At 39.1% G+C, this 24869-nt stretch overlaps 1 protein-coding gene across 1 annotated transcript in view; it reads right to left on the bottom strand.

The window, feature by feature from the left end:
• ADCY5 (adenylate cyclase 5) overlaps positions 1–24869 on the bottom strand; it is a 221565-nt gene that overhangs the window by 91861 nt on the left and 104835 nt on the right. Inside the window, exon 2 of the mRNA XM_005153796.4 lies at positions 2124–2273. Within this exon, the coding sequence (XP_005153853.3) occupies positions 2124–2273 (150 nt within the window). The remainder of the gene's footprint in view (positions 1–2123; positions 2274–24869) is intronic.

Here is a 24869-nt window from a genome sequence, read left to right as displayed (position 1 = left end):
CGTGGGCACAAGCATCCCTATGATGACTCTGTACTAGATAGTAATTTCAATAATTTACATCATAACTTCCCAAGATGATCTCAAAGCACTACATTTAACATCTTATGACTGTTTATTTGTCCTCAGGTTTAATAACACTTATTTTTCACCAGAAGTTATGTGATACAGACATCAAAAAGAGAAGGAGAGAACAACTTTTCAGAGACAAAAGACAAGCAATGCTAGAAGTAAAACTTCAGAACCTATAACACATCTCTTCATAGAATCAAACTCAAAAGTTAAGTATTTCCACACTACAGATTGTGAAGAACTTCCGGCAACATTGATTTCAGTTATGGCTGTTGCCCAGGTTATCTTGAATAATGAAATCACAAGAAAACTCTCTTCTGCATTGGATATTCTGGAGTTTTATTAACTTTTGTGCTAATTTTGGGTGCTGATAGATGCTTAATAAAGGAAAGTACACATTCATTTGCCTGAGAGAATCTGCCTGTCATTAACAGAGAACAGCACACAGGAGCACCATCAGATCTCCAGGCACCCAGCAATAACACTGTTGGGCTGTGCAGTTGTGTTTCCCTCCACCCGTGTTTGAAGACTGGCTCTCCCAGATGCAGGCTGAGCTGCCCTTATTTGTGTCTGCTGTCACCTCAGGATTTTCTCAATACATTATGCATAAGGATACAACTGAACTGAACCTGGAGATCAAGGCCAGTGCAAGTTGTAGCAGCAAATCATCTTATTAGGAGTCCCCCTGCTGTGAGGGTCCACTGTTACTGCTGGAAGTACTGGAGGGTACTTTAAGTGACTGGCTTTGACCCCCATTTTTCTGATGTCCTGGTTTTCTTCTGTATGGTGTAGTACTTTCTGGAGAGGGGGAGAAGAAAAAGGCATAAAGCTAGGGCATTTGTCAGAGCTTTTTTCATTAACTACTTCTAACACAGAAGCACCTAAATCCAGAACAGCACATGCATTTGAGCCATGCTGCTAAGGCAGTCTCTCAGCAGGGAGGACAGAGCTGTAATCAGTGAGTAAAATGGGGTATTCTCTTGGCTCAATCCTTTCCTCCATTTCAAGGTGTGGAAAGAGGAGACAGCTGCTCATTTCATCTTTCTGAGACTACATTTGTTTTGAAGGAAAAAGCAGCCTTGAGCATGAATCTTTACATACTAGATACTACATACTACACATACTAGCAAAATAAAACATGTACAAGTTATTTCATAGTAAGGGTTGAAGTGCAAGTATGCCAACCAGAAGTACTTCATGAAACACTGCCAAAAGACAAAACCATAGATGCAGATGGGCAGAGACATGAGGAAAATTAAACTGTGTTGCCACAGAGATGCAAAGACACTACAGCTGATTCATTCCCTTGACCTCTTCTCCAAAGCCACAATAAGCTATTAAATACCTCCCAAGGGAAGAGTGGAAGCCCCATTTTATGATTAATTTCAAATTGGACTGGACAAACCACCATTAATTGTACTGCAGGGCAGAGATGTGTGTTAGCAAGGGAATAGTCAAGCTACCCCTAAAGGTCTTTTGTATCTAATTCTGAAGACACAAGAGATTCATTGCAAGAGAGCCCACAAATAAATTAGAGGAGTTGATATGCTTGGTACCCTTGATAAGTAGTCTGTATGCTTGCAACAACCAGTCTGTTTTTCAGCAAAAATTATTGAAGTTCGTAATGAATCTTACTTTTTTTACAAATACAATTCTCTTGAGGTTTACGAAGTATACAGAAGTGTGTAAGCAGGTAGGAACCTTTGGGAAAGGCAGGAAGAGGACCTTTTGGAAGCATCAAGAGACAGAATGTCCTATCAATGATTTTTTCCCTTTCACTTCTGAAACTTGTCTTACAGCTACCTGTATTCTGTGCAGTTCTAATCTGCAGAGCATAGATCACAGGATTTGTTGATGTCTGTGAAGTCCATCAGGGTATTGGGGAAGAAATACTCTCCTGAACTATCTTTCAAACCTTTAAAAATCCTACCCTCTACAATCATCATATTCTTACTTGAATTAGTCAAGAAACAAGAGGTCTGCAAATCCCATCCAATTTGCATGCTATTTTTGCTGCAACAACTTCATTTCTTATTTCTCACTGTTGCTCTTACCTGCTGCTGGTTTTCCCTTTGAGAATGCAGCCTCGCTTGTATGCATTCCCTGGTCTCCTGGAAAGCCTGTCTTTGGGACACCTCTGCTGGGTAGTGGGTACACACGCCTACAATGTTTGTACAGGAGAAGATGAGAACATTGGAGACCAGCTGAAACAAAAGAAACAAAAAAGAAAAATACTTGGTTACACTTTGGAAACCTGCCATCAGTAACAAAGCACCAGCCAGAACCCAGCCCCTTCCATGAATCCCTAATCCAAGCCATGTTTAAACTTAATTCCAGTGTATTTTACCTCTCTAGTCTTTAAAATATAAAATTTCCGCATTTGGTCTCAAATATATATTCTTAATATTGCATATTACTTTGTTGGTAAAAATACAGTTTCACTGGTAATCCTGTAATCTTGCTTTTGGTAATCCAGTATCTTGGAACTATTGTGACAGTTATCTAAAAATGCATCATTGCTCTGTCAGCTAAAAGTCAGCAAAAACTTGTGCAGACAGATCTGGCAGAAGAACATAAATATTTCCATGTTTGTGTACCTATATATCTGGCTTGAAAACATATCAAAGACACATTAAACCATCACTTTGGTAAATCTGAAGCATATTTATACTGGACAAACACAAAGGAAAAGCTGCATCACTCTTTTGCTCTCACTTGGGTTAGATCTTGTAATGAATCAATCACATAACTTCTGCTGAAAACTAGTGTCGCAATCTTCTGTTTCACAACTATTTTCCTTATTAAAAATGAATAAAAAATATCCATGCCCACTGGTGGCATTTGGTTCATGCAAAATGTTCAAATCCAATTCTGACAGTATCATGTAAACATTCCCCTTGATGGAGGTTAGTCACAGTATAATTTTTTGAGAGTTGCACAAGCTATGCTAGACTTCCCTTGAGGACAGACTTATCTGAAACCCATCTCATCTCTTCTGGAGGGAAAGACTGTCAGACCTAAAAGATTTTAAAACTAGGGATTTTTGGTGTATTCCCAATGAGTCCAAATATACCCTTTGCCTTTATGACTTTTTACTGCACAATAAAAAAAAAATAAAAGCTTTCCAGACTAATCCATTCTCTGAAAATAAGGGACAGGCTCTGAAGGGCAGGAGGGGTACAGGGCACCCCTCAGTCCCTGAGCTCACCATGGATGGTCAGGAGTCCCCTAGACAAACTTGGTCACTATGCAGGAGAGAGAAGCTACTCCCTCTTCTCCCTTCTCTCCCCACACCCTCCCCCCCCCCCCCCCCCCCCCCCCCCCCCACTGAATCCTGAAAGTAAAAACCTCTCTAAGAAATCCCACTAGGATTACTCTTAACTCTTTGCTTATATCCACATGCTAAGAACAGCAACAATTATTTTATTAACAACTGTGCCTTGAAACAGGATTTAGGCAGAAAAACCTCATCTTTCATCTCAAAACAAGTAACACCTTAAGCTACAGCCAGCTGCGGGACTTCTCTCTGTGGACAGCTGCCAGTAGATGGCAACGCTCCAATTTCCCAAGCTCCTGCACCTAAGTGTTGCATTTTGGGCTACGTCCCTGCAGTGAGTTCCCACACTTAAGTATCACACTACAGAACAATAACCTGCAGGTTACAGTTACCCACTGGTGATCATCATCACTGCCAGCTATATGCATTTGTAGATAACTGGTTTCTAATGAGGAAATGATTCTCATCCCCTACAGATTGCTCCCTCCTTCCAAAGTGTCCACCCTTCACATAAGAGGTAGGGTTATTGAAGGTGAAGGTTCATGCCTTCACATTAATTTCACATGAATATGTAATAAGCCCTAATCCTAAAATTACACATTTCCTTCACAATTATCGTCTCTCTCAGTTCTTTCTAAAGCTGGCTGGATTCTGCCAGATTTGAGGTCCTCCATCTTTACCTTGTCCTGATCATACACCAGCCAACTTCCTTCCAGATCCTTCCCAGTTACCCTAACCCAGTGCTTCATCCAATAGGCATTTGATGGTATTTTTTCTGCTGATAATGGTAATTTTTAAGGGTGAAAAAGTATCAATTATATTAAAACTATTAGTTCTTATATTGAAGAAACAGCTGAGAAATGGAGCTGCAATAGGTTTTTCTTTGGAGTCTTTTTGGAGTTACAGATGTGCTGATTGCAATTCGCAGCCTGTAAACAACACATCTACAAGTTCAACATGGATAATATAGGCTCAAAGGAGTTAACACTAAACAGCATCTTTCACATGACTGGATTAAAGCAAGACTCACAGATCCTCTCTGTTGGAGCTATTCAGTTGCACAGAAAGTGGAAAGTTTGGGCATATAAAACAGCACAAGCATGCATCATATATCTGGAGTGGATAAAACCGAGAGCACAGAAGATTGTAAGGAAATATGAAACTTTATGATTTAACCACAAGACTCTGAGACCTCATTTCACTTTCCATCAATAGCACAAACCCAAAATAAACTCCACAAAACAGCAACTAAACTTCTGCACCAAGAACAGGAGACAGTATGTGGTTTAGATAGCAGGGCAACTTAACTAAGCAGAGAAGAGGAACACCTCAGTCATGAAAACAACCTCCTTTTGGGTATATCTCAGCGCCAACAAAAGTTCCCCCCAGTGGGGCCCACCCATGAAGATACTGTTGTCATGATGATACCTTAAATAGACAAGCTAGACAGTTCCAGGCACACAACTCGTATGGTGCACAGAGACCGACATTGTCAAAGGGGAGTACAGAAAAACATCATCAGACTTGACATTACTGATAACATTTGTGGAACGCGAAGCAGTTCAACTTTTTGGCACTCACTGACGTCACCTGACACTCACTGACGTCACTTGACATAAACCCAAGGAACTTTGCAGACTGATTTACAAGACGGCACACATGACCATGCTTCATCAAGTAGGAACAAAAACCATATTGCTATGTAATCTCTAAGTAGCAGGGGAAAGACAACCATATTCATTCTGTTAAGCAGAAGCTCATTTAATACATGGTATGGCATCTTTGCAATACCCTGAAACATAACGGAAGAAATTACAGTGTAATATTGAAAGCATCAAAGATTTGCAGAGATTTAAAACTGAAGCTCCTATTATTTGCAGTAACACTTGTTAAGTGAGCATGTGAGCAAGAGCATTTTGTTCAATATTTGTTCCTTTTCATGCACTAAAAAATACAACTAAGCAAAAAAAAATAAGTTATTGTAATCTCGTTATTTTTTTTTCAGAGTCTTCTGTCTTAATAAAACAGAATTTCTTTCCTATTTACCAAATGGTACTCCTTGCTTATCAGCTTCCTTGCCATTTTGCTATGGTAACCAGCTTCAGTCCCATGAGGAAAGAGATGATGTAGGTATTAAAAACTGATTCCCTAAGCTCCATGGCCTGAAAGGTAAAAAACATACTATGGCAACTATTTCAGACAATCCATGCTTGAAGAACTGTTAATGGCAATGGGAAAATATAGTGTTTATTTTGTAGCTGATTTCCTTCCCCGGCCTACCTAGAGATTTAGCTAAGATCCCTACCCTTCTGATTTTGGAAAATAATAGCTTACAGAGAACTATTTCACTTACATGTAACTCCTAGATATGCTATTAAACCTGCCTGCAGTATTGCCATGTTTGACTATTTCATAAACTAACACATTTATTTTTACAGCATCTGCATTTGGCAGAGAACTACTATTATCCTGGTGTTACAAGGCAGAGTTCTTTAAATGTGATTCAGTACCTAAGGAAAGCTACGCACTATGAGCAGTTTCCAAAAAACAATTCATAGTCCTACTGAAATAGTAGATCACTTAATCTCACACAACAAAACAGACCAGACAGTTTCTAGTCACTTTGATTTCATCGCACCAACAGAGCCCTGCAATATTTCTGTTGAATCTCCTGCAGGAAACCGTTTTCAGTAGGGAATAAAGAGAGATATGGAAATAGTTCCACATGTTCTAGGAGTTATGAAAACCTGGTATTACAAAATCAAAATCAAGAGCTAAACTTGCTATTGTTACAAAATTGATGTTTTGGGCATTTCAGGCCAGGCCTAGGAAGAACTGGAATGGTACAGTGACCAGAGGCGAGCCTCCAGACCACCACAAGCAGGAGTCTCAGCTTGCACCAATATTGCCATGCTTCTCTCTGCTGTGTTTCTATTCAATTATTCTTCAAACAGCAGATGCTATTCAAAACGTAATTAAGAGACAACAACACGCTTAAGAGGGATAGTGTTGTGGTAAATTGTTAGTTCCCTGAGATAGCCAGAGCAAACAAGGCTGGCTACTGACATGGAAGGTAGGCCATATTCCTCAGAATATCATATATAAAAATCAAAGCTTCTGTTTTCTGCCAAGTTACTCTGCTTTGATCCACTTCACTTGCAGAGGTTCAGGATAATTTCTGCTTTGAGATCACAGCACTAGGCTATTGCATGATAGTTTCGAACACCACTAATCTATTTTGTTTTTCTATTTAGTTTTTATTTAAATCAAAATAATGATTTGATATTTTCAGAAAGTTCTGTTTTTGAAAGCTATTACATTTTAAGCTTTTACTGTAGGGCAGTAAAACTGTCACAAGGAGAAGGAAAACACATACATGGAGATTAAAAAGTCATACAAAACAATCTAGAGCAAACAACAAACTATGTATCCCTTCTTTCCAGAGTGTGACACTGCTCTGCCTCTCCTTTCCAGCTCTCATGATTCAGTGGTAATTTTTTGTTAAAGCGATCATCCATGCAACAGCGGGGTTAAAAGCAAGTAACAACTGAGACTACATTTGATAGTGGTTGTATACTGAATTGACAGGTTGGTCCAATTATTAAGTGCAATGACAAACACTGAAATTAGCTTTACTTTTGAGAGTTCCTTTTTTATCGGTGAAAAATAATTATAAAATCTTCAATACTTATCTGCAATGTAAGATCAAAAATGTGACCGACTACCAAGATATTTCTACAGCACCTATTCATGCAATCTTGAATTGCAAGTACAGATATATTCTAAAGATAAAATCACAAACATTATGAAAATAAAATAAAATAATTGATGTTATAAGGCATAGCTGGTGATGTTTTTTTAAACACCTTCCCTGAATAGCACTTAACCCTCTATTGACTCTTTATATACTATCTAATAAAAAAACTGGAACAGCTACAGAGCCAAAGGCAAAATGAAAATTAAAACAAAAGACAACATCAACTGGCTTGAAGATGAAATTACTCATGTATTTGTGCTGTATATACAATAACATCTTTCATTTCCCACAGCTACAACTAGCAGAGTACTAAGATAGAGAAAACTTCAGGATTATGAGAGAAAGGTAATTGAACAGTTAGAGTCATATGGTCTTCTCCCAGTATTTGGCCAGTAAAGAACAGAGTAAGTACTAGGGAAGAAACTAGAAGGTATATTTTATTTTAAATGTCACAAGTACTTTTACTGAGTATTGAGAAATAACTGCAGCAACAGAAGATTACATCAATACATCAGGGTCTAAGAACAAATTTTTGGAAGCTGCTATATGGTGCCTTTCCTCTCTGCTGCTTCTGTGCAGCAACCATTTACTTGGCTCTTGGACAGAACAGGAAACTTGTTACAGCCACTATATGCCAGGGAATTTGAAAGACTTCTCTAACTGCATACAAGCAGTGCTACAGAAGCCAGCTCTGAAAGTTTAAATGCTTCCCTAAGGCACAGTACAATTTAACTATCCCAAAGTAGCAGAATTTATTAGAGAGCAATGCTCTAGTTATGCAGTAGATCTCTTTCGCTGACATTCAGAACAAAAGACTTCTTTGCAAAAAAAATACTTCTGAAACTTTTTTGCATATTCCTTCTATTTGGGACACCTACAAGGAGCAAAAGCTATTTTAATCTTTCAACTAGATTATGTATTTGGCATAAAGTTACTTGCTGAGAGTGAAGGAGTGGTGTTTTTGCTGAAAACACTAAATACCCCTTATACCACTTGTGAATGTCCCTGTTCAAGAATAGTTCAAGAATTGATATCAATAAAAACATCACACAGAAGCTATCTATTCTGTGTATCTCAGTGACCATCCCACCTTTCCAGCCCTGGAATGCATTGATCTCCTAGACATGATGCTCTGTTCTGTCAGGGGAAAGCCAAACAAGTATTTTGCCCACTAAAGTTTGCCACAGCTCTCACAAGCAATACTGCACAGTGAGTTAGTTGGGGCTCAATTACACTGACTTCAGTAAAAATCCATGTTTATCATCACAGAATTAACCCCCTGGAAGTATATTTATTTCTGATCCATAGAGGTACCTCTGTGTCAAAGACTTCAGCAACCAAATACAACCTTACTGAAATAAAAGCTCTTCACACAGAACTTCAAACATTAGGTATATCTCTTTGAGGTCATGAAAGTGAATTGAAAGCTCCTAGACTTTCAGTGCATGACTCACAGCTGCCGACAGGTAAGCATATTCACACACAAAGTATGTCAAGAAAATTTTGAAAACTACAAAATTTGCCCAGTGCACGATAGCTTAGACAATTTAGACAGTGACTTTAGTGAAGAAAATTAAGTACAGATCTGACATCCCAGCAAAGTCAGTTATTCTACAAGCGACTGTAAGCACGTTTGAGTCAGAGTTTTCTTCATGCCAGTCCCACCTGCCCATGTGCTCACAAGACGGGAAGAGCTGTTCAGATAAGACACAATAGGTTTTAATTTAAAAGGTGTTAGTAGAAACCATTGTAATTGAATAGAAGTTGGATTAAGAAGCCTGGTTATGCTTTCCAGATATTCCACAATGCCTCTGAAACTAAAGGAAGCTGTAATCAATGAGGAGAAAGGTCAAGAAATTAGCTTAATTAATCTTTCTTATTCCGTTTCCTTCCCTATCTGGTGGAAGGGATGTGATGGAAGGAAGCCAAATGCTTAGCCTTTCTATCATGCCATTTTAGAACTAGTCCACTACACTGAAACACACATGAAATTCCATTTAATATATGCTGACTAACTCAACAAGCAGGTACATACGCTAATTTGACTCACGATGGGAGCTTTTCTGCATACTTTTTTTTTTGTTTGGATCCCATTGCGCCTAGCAGCCATACATCTAAGCAGAAGAGACCACTGTAACCCATCCTACAGGATCCCAGTTCATCACAGTCACCTCTATAGTTGCTACTACCTGTTCTCTCCATTCTCCTTGTCAAGGGGTCCTCTGCCTTTCCAAATAGCCTACATGCTGTCAGCAAACACACTTCACAGAGCAGTACATTGCGGTTGCTTTCAATGGCTAAGAGAAAAAATACCCATAATAAATAAGCAAAACTATGAAGATCAATGCCCCTCTGTCCCCCCCACCCCATCACAGCACACCCTGGTCCTTAGTGTTCCTGGGAATATTTCTAGGAGCCTTGGACTCAGATATTGGCAGTGCATCACCCCTTATCTCCCTTAGTCATTTAAGCACAGGCGTCACCTCCAGGTCACTGGGAAAACAAAAATATTTATCTAGTTACATGAAAGTCCTATTTATCTGGGAAAAAAAGAATGTTCTCCAATGGCTCAGCAGGCAGAAATGAGTGCCCTTAATATGGTCTGTGAGATATAAAAATCATTATTTCCCAAGCAGTAAGGATGTGTGTTTTTGGGGGGTGGTGAGTTAGGCTGGTTATGTTTATCTGTGTGGGAAGAAATGTAAAAATTGGAGAAAGAATGGAATACATACGGATATTTTGGTTTTGATTTAAAGAAGACTTTTTTTTTCTTCATTGCTGGATTTCAAATAAAGCTGGGCAGCTTGCCCACAAGCTATTCTCCTTCCTATTAACATCCCTATCCCAACATATATTTTTAATAAACAAAACTTGCCAAGAATCATCAGTAAGGTTTGAACTCTTGAACTAAAGCAGTGGCTTGTAACAGATGAGTTGAAGGAACAGTATTTGTAGCAGATAGCAAAGATTAGTTTAGTGTGAGGTGTCCCTGCCCATGGCAGGGGGGTTGGAACTAGATGATCTTAAGGTCCTTTCCAGCCCTAACTATTCTATGATTGCACACAGCCACCACTAATATACAAGTCAATCTAAAAGGGATCTGTCTGGATCACAACTGAATAAAAAAGCTGATGTGCAGTTTTGCCAGCTGTTACAGTAAACTAAGGTTACTTTTGAATGAAAAAGGTTGCAGAGAAATCCATGGTTTTGTATCTTATGGTCTGGCTGCTTGAGCAGTTAAGCATACTGATCTCTAAACAGATTTGGTTTCAACCACACAAAAACCATCAGAAGGTGAATTCCCAACCAAATTTTAGCTGAGCACAACGGACAGCTTGAAGGCACATTCCTTGGCCTTCATCTGTCATACTGAATTTCAGAGGTCTACAGCAATACAATAAAGATTTTATAGAGAAGCTCTAAAAGACTCTTCAGAATTGTTTACAAAGGCAAGCATAAGACAACCTAACAACAATGGTTACAACTGCCTTTGTTTATAATACAAATTACAAAACACAATTTAGCCTACCTTTATTTTGTTATACACAACCCATCTTCTCTCTGCCTTTGAAGTTGCACTACTTCAGTCTTCATGTGTCTTTCATTCTGCCTTCTTTATGCTCTTGTTTTTACCCAGCCTGGACTTTCTTATCAGCTTCCCAGTCCTGTCTTTCCCCCTAACACACACACAAACACAGCCTCACGATTTCAGGATCAGACCAAATTATTATTTTTAAATTAGCCAAGATGAACCTCACTCTTTTCCTATAGCTCCAACAATTTGGTTACACTGCTATTACATGAGCTTTTCACAGCATGTTACAGGGCACAGTATCTGAAGACACTGCTTTGCAGTATTTGAAGTAAAACATTTCAAGGTATACTTTTGAGGCATATGTATTGAAAACATTATCCAAATCCTGCATCATTAATTTCTGTAAGCATTATGAAATGGCAGGAAGCTGGATTCCTGAATCAAGTTATGCTATAGCTTAAGGTTATTTTTGCTAGGATCTTAAACCTGCTTTTTCTTGCTGTCAAATATGTAAGATGAATATACTGAAAATATTTGCATTATGATGCTGTAAAAATTCAAATGTTTAACAGAAACAATCAAATCAACCTCACTTTGCTGGAAATGCACAGTTTGGAGGAGTGTTTTATTTCTGACAATTGAAATAAGCAGGGTCTGCTGAGAATTGGGCAGCATGTAAAGAAAAGAAATCAAAACTTCTGTAGCTAGTGGAAAATTTTGAGCCTGTAATTGAGCATGTACTCTTATTCTCCCAAAGATTGTTACCAGAGATTATGCAGATGAATAGGTTTTCTGAGGTGAACTTAAAATAGACCTAATATCATACTAACCTCCCCAAGAGAATACTGTACACCACAGAACCAGACTTTGAAAAACAGTGAATTACAGATATTTAAAGTAACCTAATATGAAAAATACAGACAGAAGAAAATAGGGAGTACTTATTTTCAGAACTTTTTGTAATATGACAAGAAGACAGCAAAGGACCTGGGAGATCTCATGGCCTATGTAGTTCATTGCCCACTTGCCTCTTAAAAAACTGTTGTATCCAAAAATTGATATGACAATTCTGTTGATGTTTAAAGGGCATAGAATAGCAGCACTTGCTTTTGTTATATTTTATATAGTATTTAACATATCCCAAAGAGACACTTATGTTTCCTGGAGTGGACAATATTGATCATGAACGAATTAGCAATCTACTGTCCCTACCATCATCACCTGTTGCATCACTGCTAAATATTTAGTTGTGGCATTAGATGTTTCATTTCTAAGAATACCTACCTGTGCACTTGGCCTTGCCTAGTAAGTCCTTCACAAATCGGCACTTGTATTATGTGGAGATTTATTAGTATACTTCTAAACAAAATGCATTCATGAAAAATACTTCAAATGTGGAAGATGACTGCATAAATAATTGCTTAAAAAGGAAAAAAATAGCTGAGAGAGGTTTTGCTATCTACTGAAAACTAGGTAGAATTATTGCCTTTATGTCTGGGAAATGAGAGACACATAAAAACAATTTATCAAGGGATAATAGTAATAAAAAATGGTACAAAGTTGTTTAAAATCTTTCAGAATGAGATCAGATCCACAACTGTGGTTTGAAATCATAGATTGGTTCTTTGTCACGCTACTCTAATGTGATAGCATTTGTTGGTCTAAATCCAGTAGGGAGCTCCTAAGCCACTTTTGATATGATAAAGATATTGCATCCAGTTCTCTATTCTTATCAGTTTAACTATATCAACTTATGACAGACAGAACTAGAAAAAACAATTAATTGTATCTCTAAGATCTTATCTCATCAAACACTTCTTAGTGCTTTCTGATAATCAGTCATAAGCAAATATGAGATATCCCTTCAAAGGCAAAGCAGGTGGTCCTTGGCAGGTAGCAGTGGTAACTGATATATCATCTGGTGCACAGAAGGCCCAAGTGCTCTAATACACATCCTGCTTCAGAGCTGGTAAAAGAGCAATAAACAGAAGTGAAAGGATGGCAAAAGTTCAATTCCAGATAGGCAATGGAAAGCCAGGGGAATACAGGAACAGAACAGACGAGAATAAAAGACTTAAATGGGTCTTATCTGCCATTGAATTCCTTCATCCATTGAGGTCACCAAGACAGTCTTTAAAAGTAACCAACTTTTCTAAGAATGTCAAATACCTTTCCTACACAAAAATTAGAAAAGTTTCTGAAAATGGTTCAGTCAGAGCTTCCAGAAAATAACCAAACCACAGAATACACCGGCTCAGATATATCCTGTTTGCTTATGAATAAAACCCCTCCAAACCCTTTTCCTTTTTAAGAAATTATTTCAGAAATTTGTAGCAGAAATCAACTGACAAACCCAACTATTTCAACAATCTGATGCTAAGCCACTGACATAATGCCACACATAGGCATCACCAAGGGTACCAAATACAGCTAGGTTTGCCTAGCAAATCTGTTATGACCAGAACCTGGGCAGAAATTTCTCATGTGGTTATCTCTTAGTTTGTTTGCTACATTCATGTTTAACCAAAAAAGGGGGGGGGGAGAGAGAAGGATGAGTGTGGTGGAAGAGGCAGACTCCAAACCAAAAGGAACAGAAGAGCAAAATGGAGATGGAGAAGCAGAGATCAGAACAGAGGGCCAGGACTAGTAAGTTACGGACAGAGAAGCAGAAACATCTTCACTTTTCCTAGAATGATTACACCTTTCTTATAGAACCTGAAATCAAACCACAATTTTTTTCCCCTCCATTGTTTTCTTTTGCCTTCAAAAATATTCTGCTCAATAACAAACTACATGTACAGTCCCTTCAAATGGCAGGTCTGCAAAGAAACCAATGGTCCCTGTTGCTACACCTTGCTGTAAGTATTAAAGACTGTGTTTTTCCTAGGACTACCTTAAATATAGAAATGCTGAATAGTGCTCATCAGCTCACAGGCAAGTTTTTATCAGTTTCAAACAAGGCTCAGTAGGCAATGTGTCACATTCCTAGCATGAATGCCCAAATTCACAGATTCAATTTGCCTTTAAAATACTGCTTTCACAGTATAATATTGCTATATCTGATTATCAGCACTGAACAGATCAGGAAGAACTATCTTAAAAATGGCTGTTCAATTAGTTCAGAGCAAGCTGTGCTCCTTTCAAAGAGAAACAATTTAGGAAATCAACACCAAGTTTATTGGCCTTTCAGTAAGTATTTGATATAAGCGAGTACCCAGGACTCTGACTCCATGAAGCACATGTATCTTCCTCACCACTTCCTACCACTACAGATGGGTCAGATGCTAGGACCTAATCAAGATTTCATCCAGCTATGTACACATCAGGTCTAAACAACAGGAATTAAAATAGTAGAAGTTATCTATCTACAATAATTAAGGAAGAAAATTAGAGATCAAAAACAACTGTATCAAGAAAAAAGGTTGGGTTTCTTCCCATGCCTTTCTTTAGTTCAAGCAATGCAAGCAGGGTGATTTTTGAGGGGAAGCATAAAGAATGACCTAAAGAGTACATTGTCCTAAGTCTACTATCCTGCATACTATCATAAAAGCCAGTAGTAGTGGAAGTCACTGTAGCTGACACTGAATAATAAAGAAACTTAGTTGATCATGAGGAGCCTCTTTGCAAGCATGCCTTCTCAGCTCTGCTCCTGCTTCTCAATTTGAGTGCCTAACATCAGCTCCAGCATCAAAGGAACAAAAAAGGCACTTGGCAATAACAGCTTCCACTTCAACGAGAAAAAGGTCAGCCCTTGATCTGAATGCAGATAGAAATGTGCTCAAGTACACTGACTCCTGAAGAGTCTGGAAGCAGTCAAAGATCCCCGACATCGAAAATTGTCTTATTAACAGCAGGTGCAATTCCCTCAGGGGAGGTGAACAACCCTATGCCATGGCATCTCAATTTTTCTCCAGCTCTGCAGAACTGCCTCAGTCCAACTACAGTTAAATTTCACCCAGCAGGTGGTCGATCAAGCCTCTATTTAGCTACTCTGGCTGTAACAGCTGTATCAAACAGAAAACACACATTTCTTCAAGCTATCTTATGATTAAAGACAGGTAGCCTACATCTCTGCTCATCTAAGCATGAAAGGTTTCTATTTCTGTGCTCCAGTGTTTTTTGACACAGCTTAAATAGTAATCCATCACCAGTAGGCACTAGGCAATTAAATACCTTTGGTCCTTCTAAATTATTTCCAGTTTCATCATGCCAAAGACTTGATAGAGAACACAACACAGGAAGCAGAGCAAGAAGGACAAAATGGGAATTTACTCTGTTCATAAGAAAGGTGGCTTTCATAAAAAAGTTCATAAGACACTCATAGGCGAGCGGACAGTGGTCCCAGACCTTCACCTCTGTCCTTAATACGTACCATAGGCATGTCCATAGTATTTTTAAACAACCACACTTGACACCTGCAGTGTCACCTACTGATCAAAGGAACTAATGCTGTTTCTATACTGTGCTACCACGTGAAGCCAGGCCAGTCTGAAGAGATCCCAAGGATGCGAGCCATTGCCAGAGCTCCTCTGTTACCAGAAGAGGTAGATTGAAGAATTTACAGGAAAGTCCTTTCTTCTCCTTCAGGAAGGAGGTTGAATTCTCCAGCTCCAAGGTTGAACCCTTGCAACTGCCTACCCAAGGGAGGCTGAATGCCAGTCCTCCCATGCAGAATATTTCCTATTTCCAGAATCTCCCTGCTCAAACAACAGTCTTGTTTCAGCTCATTAATTATATCCTAAAACTATACCGACTTTTAAAAAAGGCTAAATTCTGCTACTGCTGAGTCTGCACAACTCAAATAAGTACAGTAAGGGAGCATACTCCCTTACTTAAGGGAAACCCTGTCTCTTGCTGTTCTTATTTGAGACACTGGTGAGGTCCACAAGACTATAATGTTCCCAAAACAGGGCAAAAGACTCTATCATTGAGCAGCTTATAATGAACAGATGTGTTGCCAGTACATGCTGGTTAAGGTATTAAGGCGTCAAAGCCACAAATGGATGCAAGTCTGTTACTTAAGATGGCTGTCTTAAGGATTTTAATGATTATTCACTTTTGTACTCTTCTCTGAAGTTCACAGAATCACAGACTAGTTGAGACTGAAAGTGAACTATGAAGGGTTGCCTAGTCCAACCTTCTCTCAAGCAAGTTAGAGCAAGTTGTCCAGGAGCTTGTCCAGTTGGATTTTGAGTATTTCCAGGGATGGAGAGTCTAGAACCTCTCTGGGCAATTTAATCCACTGTTCAGCCACTTAATAGTAAAAATGTGTTTTCTTATGCTCAGAAATTGCTATTGCTTGTTGCAAGAATGCCTTTCTAAGTGATTGTCAGATACATATTCTCAGCATCGTATTCTTTCAGGATTTTTGAAACTTCATTTCTAATACTTTCTTTAACCTGGAAATGATCTTAATGTTCTTTCTTTCCCTCCTCCAGAGTCCCATACTTCTGGGATAGAGGCTTCTTTACTGTCTCAACATCAAAAGGTGCAGACCTCATAGCAGCCTTCCAGTATCTGAAGGGGGCCTATAAAGATGCTGGGGAGGGACTCTTCATTAGGGACTGTAGTGACAGGACAAGGGGTAACGGGTTCAAACTTAAAGAGGGGAAGTTTAGATTGGATATAAGTAGGAGGTTCTTTACTGTAAGGGTGGTGAGGCACTGGAATGGGTTGCCCAGGGAAGTTGTGAATGCTCCATCCCTGGCAGTGTTCAAGGCCAGGTTGGATAGAACCTTGGGTGACATGGTTTAGTGTGAGGTGTCCCTGCCCATGACAGGGGGGTTGGAACTAGATGATCTTAAGGTCCTTTCCAACCCTAGTTATTCTATGATTCTATGATTTTCCCCTCAGTATGATTGCTATATGGGTCTTCAGAGAAACAAAAAATATTTGAGTAATTCTCTCTCTACATTTTACCTCAGGTAGTTAAGAAGTCTGTGGTAAGATTCATAAAATATTGACATCATCATAAGCACTTTATTCACACAGAACAGAATTTATTTAATCATTGAAGCTATCCCCACTAATTTTTACAACTATCACAGTTTCCTCTTTTTTTTTCTTCTTTTACAGATAACAGTATGTTTCTGAAAAAGAACCTTTTTTCATATATTCCCCCTTCCACCACAGCCTGCTCTAATCTGTAGGCCCAAACTACACATTTTTGCTGCCCACCTGAGCATAATTCTAGTTCTTATTTATTTGGACAAGGCATAAGAAAATGAAGTTACAGTCCAGACCTCTAGGATTAAGATCAACCATGATTTTAGTACTTCTAGGATACCTTATATTCACCAGATACTATTAGACAAGGTTCTCTTTGATTTATATTTTGGTAAATCAGTCCTTCCTGTCTGTCATTTGGCTGTTCTCTCCCTTTCTCACCATGATAACAAAACCTACTTTTAATTGCTCTATAGCACCTGATTTAAACCATTTTGTGCATTTTCAAGGTATACACATTGGAAATACTCTCCAGATCCTGTGCTGCAGGACTCAGTCATTAATCCATTTAAGCAGCATGAAGTGATAGGGAAGTCAAATTCAAATTCAAGCAGGAACTAAAAAAAAAAGTTGCTTTTTTCTCCTGGCCCCAGAGGGAAATAGATTTTTGGCATTTCTGCCCACACACTCAAAAGATTTTCAGGCTTATAACTGTCACCAGTTTATTCAGATGCTTAGATGAGATGGTTTTAGGAGCTGAAATTCTGTATCTGTATAAAAAGTTAAATTTTTCAAAGCACTTTAAACAAATGAGCTGCTCCTACAGTAAAGCTTAGTCTTTGAGCATCCAAAATCAAATGCAATTCGTGTACTTTTTTAAATCACAGAAAAACTTGCTTCTTGTTCCCCTGCATGATCTGGCCAAGCAATTATAACCTGAGTTTTGGTGGAGACAGACACAGAGAGGTATTAGCAAACACAGTGAGGGTCACTGTTCAGAAGTGAAGAGGCTGTTGATTTTATTTCCCACTGGAATCTACTGGGAATAAATGAACTACAGGATTCCAGAAGAACAGCTTGTTCTCCAGGTTTTGCTCTGTTCAAACAGGAAAACAGAAATTATTAAAATATATACACAGTACAAGGACTGAAAACAGGCTGTGAGGTGTTCTCAAAATCAGAAGCATAACTCTAGACCAGTGCGGGCCAAACCAAATGTCTTTACTCTTCTTACTGCTTTACAACTCCTTGGTATTATTCTTATTATTAGCAGTGGTATGTCAGTATTGCTGGCCATGCTGCTTCCCTCATCATACTATCACAGACTGCTCATATCTCAGATGTTTCCACTCAAACCTTCACAGTGGTTCCAACAAGGAAGCTAATGGCTGAGTAAATAAAGGGTGGCAGTTCACTTCAAACTGGGTCAGTCTTTCAAACCAGCACACAAACCATCATGTATTGCTACCTCTGCTAAACAGGCAAACCTCCAATCCTTAGACTACAGAGAAAGATACTTCAAGAAAACCTGCATTAGGCCAATCTATAACTAGAATAACTCAACATACCTCAAAAATCACATTACTTTGGTATTGATTCTTCAGTATGATGGTTTATGTTAATTAACCATCCTTTGCTGTAATAAATGCAACATGTAAGTAGGGGAGGAGGGAACACTGATCTTAGGCATTCTTCTTGGTACTCATTTGTTACAATCTTCTCCCTAGCTCCAAAATCTAGATTTAGTTTCTGCTTCTAGCAGTAGAAAGGATGGAGTTAATTTTCTATCATGAGAAACTGCACTAACAAGTGTTACATGATTTCCTACTTGATCATTAACGCGTCAAATTCAGCATAATAAACCCTTCACCAGTTTAAGAAGATACAAAAGACTTGTCACAGAGATAATTTTAAGAACACGACAATCACGTCTAAATTGAGAAAAAACTAGTGATGCTACTTTCTACAGCTGGATCTACAAGAATTAATTTTCCACCTTCACGCAGCTTCTTCAAGAAGTTTTTTCTTTTTTTTTTTTAATTTCTTGAAACTTTCTGAGCTTTCAGTCTTGCAAGGAACTTAGCTGAATCATAGAGTCACTCAAAGTGACAATTCGATGCTTTTCAGGAACCAGGCAATAGTCTGGTATACATTAAGTTATGACCTATATTTCTTTGTTTATCACAACCTAATAAAACTATATCAAGAAGTGGTAAGGAGGCAGAACTAGCACAGTAATTTTCCATCCACATTATGCCATCTCTTAAATGCCAAGCTTCTACTACCAATGTATCTGCAGAGTCTGAGTATATTGAGTATATTGCAGTCTAAACTGTAAGCAAGTTACTGCTGGCTGATTTTCTAATAGAGCATTCAAATGCAAGAGATAATGCCAGGATCTCTACAAGCAGTAGGAGGAGAGTATTCCAGGTGCAGTCTGCACTCCTGAGTTTGGAAATATTTGCACAACCAGATAAAGAGCCTTTTATAAGCAGTACGAAGTTAATGAATTTCTCCAAAGTGTAAAGAGAGCCACAGAGCAGAGATCCTTAAGAGGCAGCACACTGGCAAGTGAGGGCTATAATTTTGTGGGAGGAATTTCACTGTAACTGTTTTTCTTCACCCATTGTTCCTTCTGGTGGATAGCTCCACTAGCTACAGCTTTCCTAGAAAGAGGGCCAGGAGACCAGCCAGGGTTTGAAGGCTTCAGGGGCTGCTTGACCCTGCATTCAAACCAGGCAACCAGTGTATGTTCAATATAATCTTTCTCAAAAGAAAGACATCCATTACAAAAAAATGTCAGGGCTCAAGAAGAGAGTTTTCAAATATGTCTCAGAAGGCTTCCTTTTTTCCTTTCTGAAAGAAAGGATAAACTAAGCCCTTTGGGTGTTCATAGAAAGGAGGCCTTTTGGCAATGGACTGGGGATCACCACTAAATACATATTCATACAGCCAACAATTTCACTAGTGAAGTGAGCAGACTTGCTGGCCTTGTCTGATAGTGATGGACAACACTCTCCTATCTTGTTCACTCACGTCTTCACTTGTACACTACTTTATTTATTTGTAGTGGCAATACATTAACATCATCTGACAGCTACTATTAAAGTTCCACAAGCATGTGTATACAACTGCACAGAAGCTCCAGGGAATCTGCTGCAGGCCACTATCTTCTCAGACACAGAAACAAGAGGAGGGATGGGAAATACCTTACAAACCAGAAATCTTCTACTACCCCTTACTACTCTTAAAAGAAAACTGACAAACTGGACAAATACTAATAAGGCCAAACACATGCAGAAATCACAGCAACATTCCGATAAAATGAACACTGCGAGTTTTCCCACCTGCATACTGGCAACTAAAACAACCCAGCAAAACCAAAATTAAACCCAGCCATCAAAAGAGCACCATTCCACCCAGGTGCCCAGTACAAGAAGCTGGGCAAACAAATAGTGTTGCTGCATTTAGTAGATGGGTGATAATGGGCTTTCAGAATTCTATAAGACATTAAAAAAAAATAAACTTTTTCTCTTTACTTTCTTTACAGCAGTCAACAAGTGTGGTGATTAAATATCATACATTTGGCTGAAGACATTTCCTGCCTCCATGACTCCTCAAGTACTTATAAGTCTATTCTTATACCACCCACAAAAATGAGATGTTACCCTCAGGTCTCATATATACAGAGCAAGCAAAGAACTTGTCCAAGGTCACAGAATACAACAGAGGCAAATCCAAGATTTGCATACAGATTTCCCAAGCACTAGATTGCCCAACACTTTAACAAAAGCATTCACCAGCTTCTCTGTCTCTGTAAGAGCAGCTATACAGGAAGAACCAAGCAAAATATTCTTGCTACATCATGTGAAGTAAGTACGAAGTATGTATGTCAGTGTATGAACTTTGGGAAGGAAAAGTGATCCTAGGTCTATAACTCATAATGGGATGGAAACACTTGACAGCTGTAAAAAATCTCAGATAATGTGAAAAAAAGCCATTGTGATCTAAAGAAAAACAGCTTCATGAAAAGAACCAGACAATTATTTCTGTTCTGCATGAGACAGAGCTTTCATCTGAAAGTATAGGGAGGACATGCAGGAACCTCACTGGCCCTGTTTCAATCTCAATGCAACCATAAAGCAGTTTTTCCTTAGTATCCAAATGACTATGGGTCAGAATGATAGCCACTATATCTACTGGAATTCAGTGCATCATGTAACAGTATAATACTGTTATTTTTTCAAGGAAAGCTGAAAATAGCCTCCAGAAAGAGAATCTGAGCTGGGATGTTTATCAGCTGATCTGCCAAACAAGTCAAACCTCTTAAGACATCTGTTCTAGTAATAAAATTTTACCCCTTCTTTCCCTACTTTAAAAAGCTCTTACTGCAAACCACAGCTTTCTATCATATAAATAAAGAAATAAAATTTAACCTATTTTTTTTTGTCGCTTGAGTGAATTGACTTGAGTTGGCTGGTCTGGTCTGCTAATCACAAAACATAGCAACAGTGATAATCAGGCAGGGAGTACAAAAAAGGACAAAATAAGGTGCTGCTCAGTATTTATTGGTACCTGTGCCACCAGTGTGATGTGGTTTGCTATAGATTCCACCACACAGGGCCTATCAAAAGTACAACTGGAAAGACTACTACATTTTCACATCAAAGTACTCTTAAACCCATCCTAATGGGACGCAGGTGCAACAGTTTTCCACAACAGTAAGGCCAAGGCAAAAGGCTGATTCCAAACATTTACCGGGAGACTACCTGTGGCAGCAGCAGTTTCTGCAGAAACACAGCAGGGCAGGGACTAAATCCTCCTGGAAAAACCTGCAGCACAGTGCACTTTGCCTAGCCACTGCCATCACTGTCCTCCAAGTACCGTTTCCTCTGCCTGGCACCATCAGCAGAACAGCTGATACTCCAAGGATTAACAGGGAAACAAGCTGTAACCTATTAACTGCATAATTTACCTTCTCTCCTTCCAATGCCAATATGGTTAAAAAAAAAAGTGTGGGTCAGATTTGCACAAGTATTTAGGCCAGATATGCAGATAAGCAGCTAAACTATTTAGACATACATTAAATCACATTAAGTGCCTATCTGCACCTTTTTTAAACTGAGCTTCTTTCCCTTTATCAGATTCATAGTAATTTAATAGAAGTTGATTAGAAATGAAGGTCTGCAGGGCCAACACACAAAGTTTACTTCAGTTCACTCAAAGCCACAAAGCCAGCCATAAGCTACTTGTTGCTGTGTGAGCAGAGATCCAGTGCATGCACAGAGATGCCAGGCAAGTAAACCAGGAAGGTCAGGACACATGTGTCATGGGGGACGCAAATTATGAGTGCGAGGTCCACAGAGAAACAGGCAATGAGGCTGATGATGGCTATGTTAGCATGCTGCAGCCTGCTACATCTCAAGCTGTGTCTTGGCTTTGAGTCCTGCTAAGGGGTAAAAGTGTACTAAAAACAAAGGCCAAATAAAACATGCTTTAATTCACAGCCATTAAAACCCCAGCTGTAAATATAAATGAAGCATGTTTCTTTTTAAAGAAGCAACACAAGGCTTTCCCCCTCCAGCCCTGTTGACTTCAAAGGCTTCAAAAGTAACTTGATGCCACAATGAGAGGCAAAGCTGCCATTAAGTGCAGACTCCCACAGTCACAGAGCTTTTAAGGTCCCAAATTCTGTTTTGATTCTTTACTTTCAAATGAATTAAAACAATACAAAGAAATAAGAAAAATAAGATGGGATGTAGTTTCCAACATGGCTGTCTGAATGCCTGCAGGTATGACAAGAGCTGCTGTTTACAGGACATGATCTTACAAATACTTCTGATACCCCCCTGTGAGGACCATTTTTCCCCACCACTTGCAAGGCTTATCACATGCTATTTCTTTTGTACCTGTACCCTCTTTTATTAGTTTATGCTATCAGTCTTGATCAAATTCAGAACCCACAGAAACCCCTTGTACAGTAACTGCTCCAACATGCACATCACAGCCCAGTGAGCTTTGCACATCAACAGAAACTGAGTTTCTGCATCCACATCCCACACACAGACTTGGGGACTCTGAATTCAGCTACAGACACTGGATGGCTTGCCCTTATCCGTAATTTAGCCTCATGAAACCCCTTCTGTCGGTAAGCTGGTAAGTTTAGGTGATTAAAGGCAAGGGGGGACAAGGCACCCACCACATTGCACTGTGATGTGTCAATACTGCCAGCTCTTTTACCTTTGAAAATCAGCCAGAGCACAAGTACCTGCATTGTCAGTACTGCACCCAGCCTAGCCTAAGAGCTACTGCCACATCCACATTCTCAGCTACAGAAAACTAATAGCTAGAGGGAACAGGGAGGGAAGGAACAAAATAGTACCAAAAAAGGGACTGAGCCCTGTGGCTATCATGTACTTGGATGAAAGACTGATTTCTTGCTTATGCTGATGATGTTTTGGTACAGACTGCACATGAACAAGGCATTCCCAAGCTTTTAATTTATTATGGTGTTCCCAAAAAGCACAAACATAAAAGTTACTCTTCAGGCTTTCTTGTCCCTATGCATTTGAAAACAAAGAAGCCACACTGAACCTCCCTGGCCACAGCTGGGTATGTGGAGAGAAGGATCAATCCAGACACCAGCCCCTCCTTCCTTTCCAATTCCCTATCAAACAAATAGGAATGTAGGGACATGAAAGAATCTGAGGACCAAACAGCTGAGCATACTCATGCCTTCAAGGTGAGAATTTAAAATGACCAAGTAACTATTCTTTAGGTCAAACCAGACCAAATATAAGTCTGCATATAAAAGTAAATCTTGTAAAGGCAGATGCTAATCACAAAAGCTTAACTTCAAAAGAAACACTCAAGGATGCTTCCCAATCCTGCCAGTGCAATATTCAGACATCTTGCAATCTTTTAGTGATGATAACTGGGACAGTAGAGGACAGAGAGCAGACAATCTTGAGGAACAAGGCTGTAATCCAGCCACACTTGCACATGCATCTACACCATTCTCTGACCAAGAGCTGATGGAATATACTGAGCAGTTAAGTGAGAATAAAAATAATAAGATTGATTTATTTATTTTTTTAGCACATAATGACAGCACAGAATACTTCCGCCCAGTTTACAGTTTGTTACTATGTAACAAACTATATAACAACATCCAGCACAATGTAGCTCCAGTCTTAGCCTTAAGGAGAACAGCTTAACAATTCATTACAAACAGCATGGGCCACCAGTGATAGCATGGAAAGACTGGTGGAAGGCAGAGTATACATAGTGGAATTACTCTTCAGGACTTAACTCTGTGGTCCTTTTCCTTGGGCAAAGGCTATCTAGGTGCCTTCAGTGGCAGTTCGGTCAGAGTAAACCCTTAATTTTTAAGAAAAAAAAATGAATGCAATTGAAGCAGCATAAAGAAAGCTGTTTCCTATCATCTACCCCTAAGATTTCAAGCTGTTGAATCCACCCTACCACACCAAACTCCAACCAGCCTGATAAGTTTCAATATGCAGCCATGAAGACTACCTTCAAATAGCAACCTCAACTATTACTTCTTTCTTCGAGGCCAGCCTTGTCTTCCCCAGAGACACATTTTCCTATGACAATAAATAAACCTAGTTTGTGTTTGGTTTTAAAGCAATCTGTAAAATGGAAACAGTGAAAATAAATAACAAACAGACAATGCCTTTTCCCTTAAATCTTTCCAACATAAAATAGGAAAGCACGCGTTTCCAGGCCAGCAGAATTTTCTTGGTTTATTTGTTTATTTTAACAAAAGTAATTCAGAAAGCATGAGAGCAGGACGTACTGGTACCAACTATGTTATCGCAGCAATGCTGTAATTTCCCATAGCCTACACTATCTGCATGGCCTGTTTCTTTCTGGTCATGAATTCAGAAACAATGAAAAAGCTGAATAAAATCAGGCGCCTTGATGAATAGCAGAATGTAGAAAACCTGTATTTGACCAGGGCTTCCTGGCTGGTGCCTATACAGAAAAAGCTTGTCATGGGAGATGCCTTAAAAACGTAAGTACTTACAATTCAGAAGTCACACAAAAATTGTAATGCCCTGAACCCAACCTTATCACCAGTCTCAAATTTTCCTTACTACCCTTCATCTGCAAAGGGTGTGGACTATGTTGAGTATGTCTAGAGGGTACTAACAGGCAGAACAAGTGAACACCATGGATGATGCAGACAGGCAGAAAGCCAAGCAGGTGCCCCACTGACAATAGTGACTCTCCTAAATGGAGCTCAGGACCTTGTTAATGCA

This window comes from Melopsittacus undulatus, chromosome 4 (assembly GCF_012275295.1).
Source record: "Melopsittacus undulatus isolate bMelUnd1 chromosome 4, bMelUnd1.mat.Z, whole genome shotgun sequence".
Classification (NCBI taxonomy): domain Eukaryota; kingdom Metazoa; phylum Chordata; class Aves; order Psittaciformes; family Psittaculidae; genus Melopsittacus; species Melopsittacus undulatus.
Note: the sequence above shows the minus strand (reverse complement) of the source record. Positions and strands in the feature narration are given on the sequence as shown.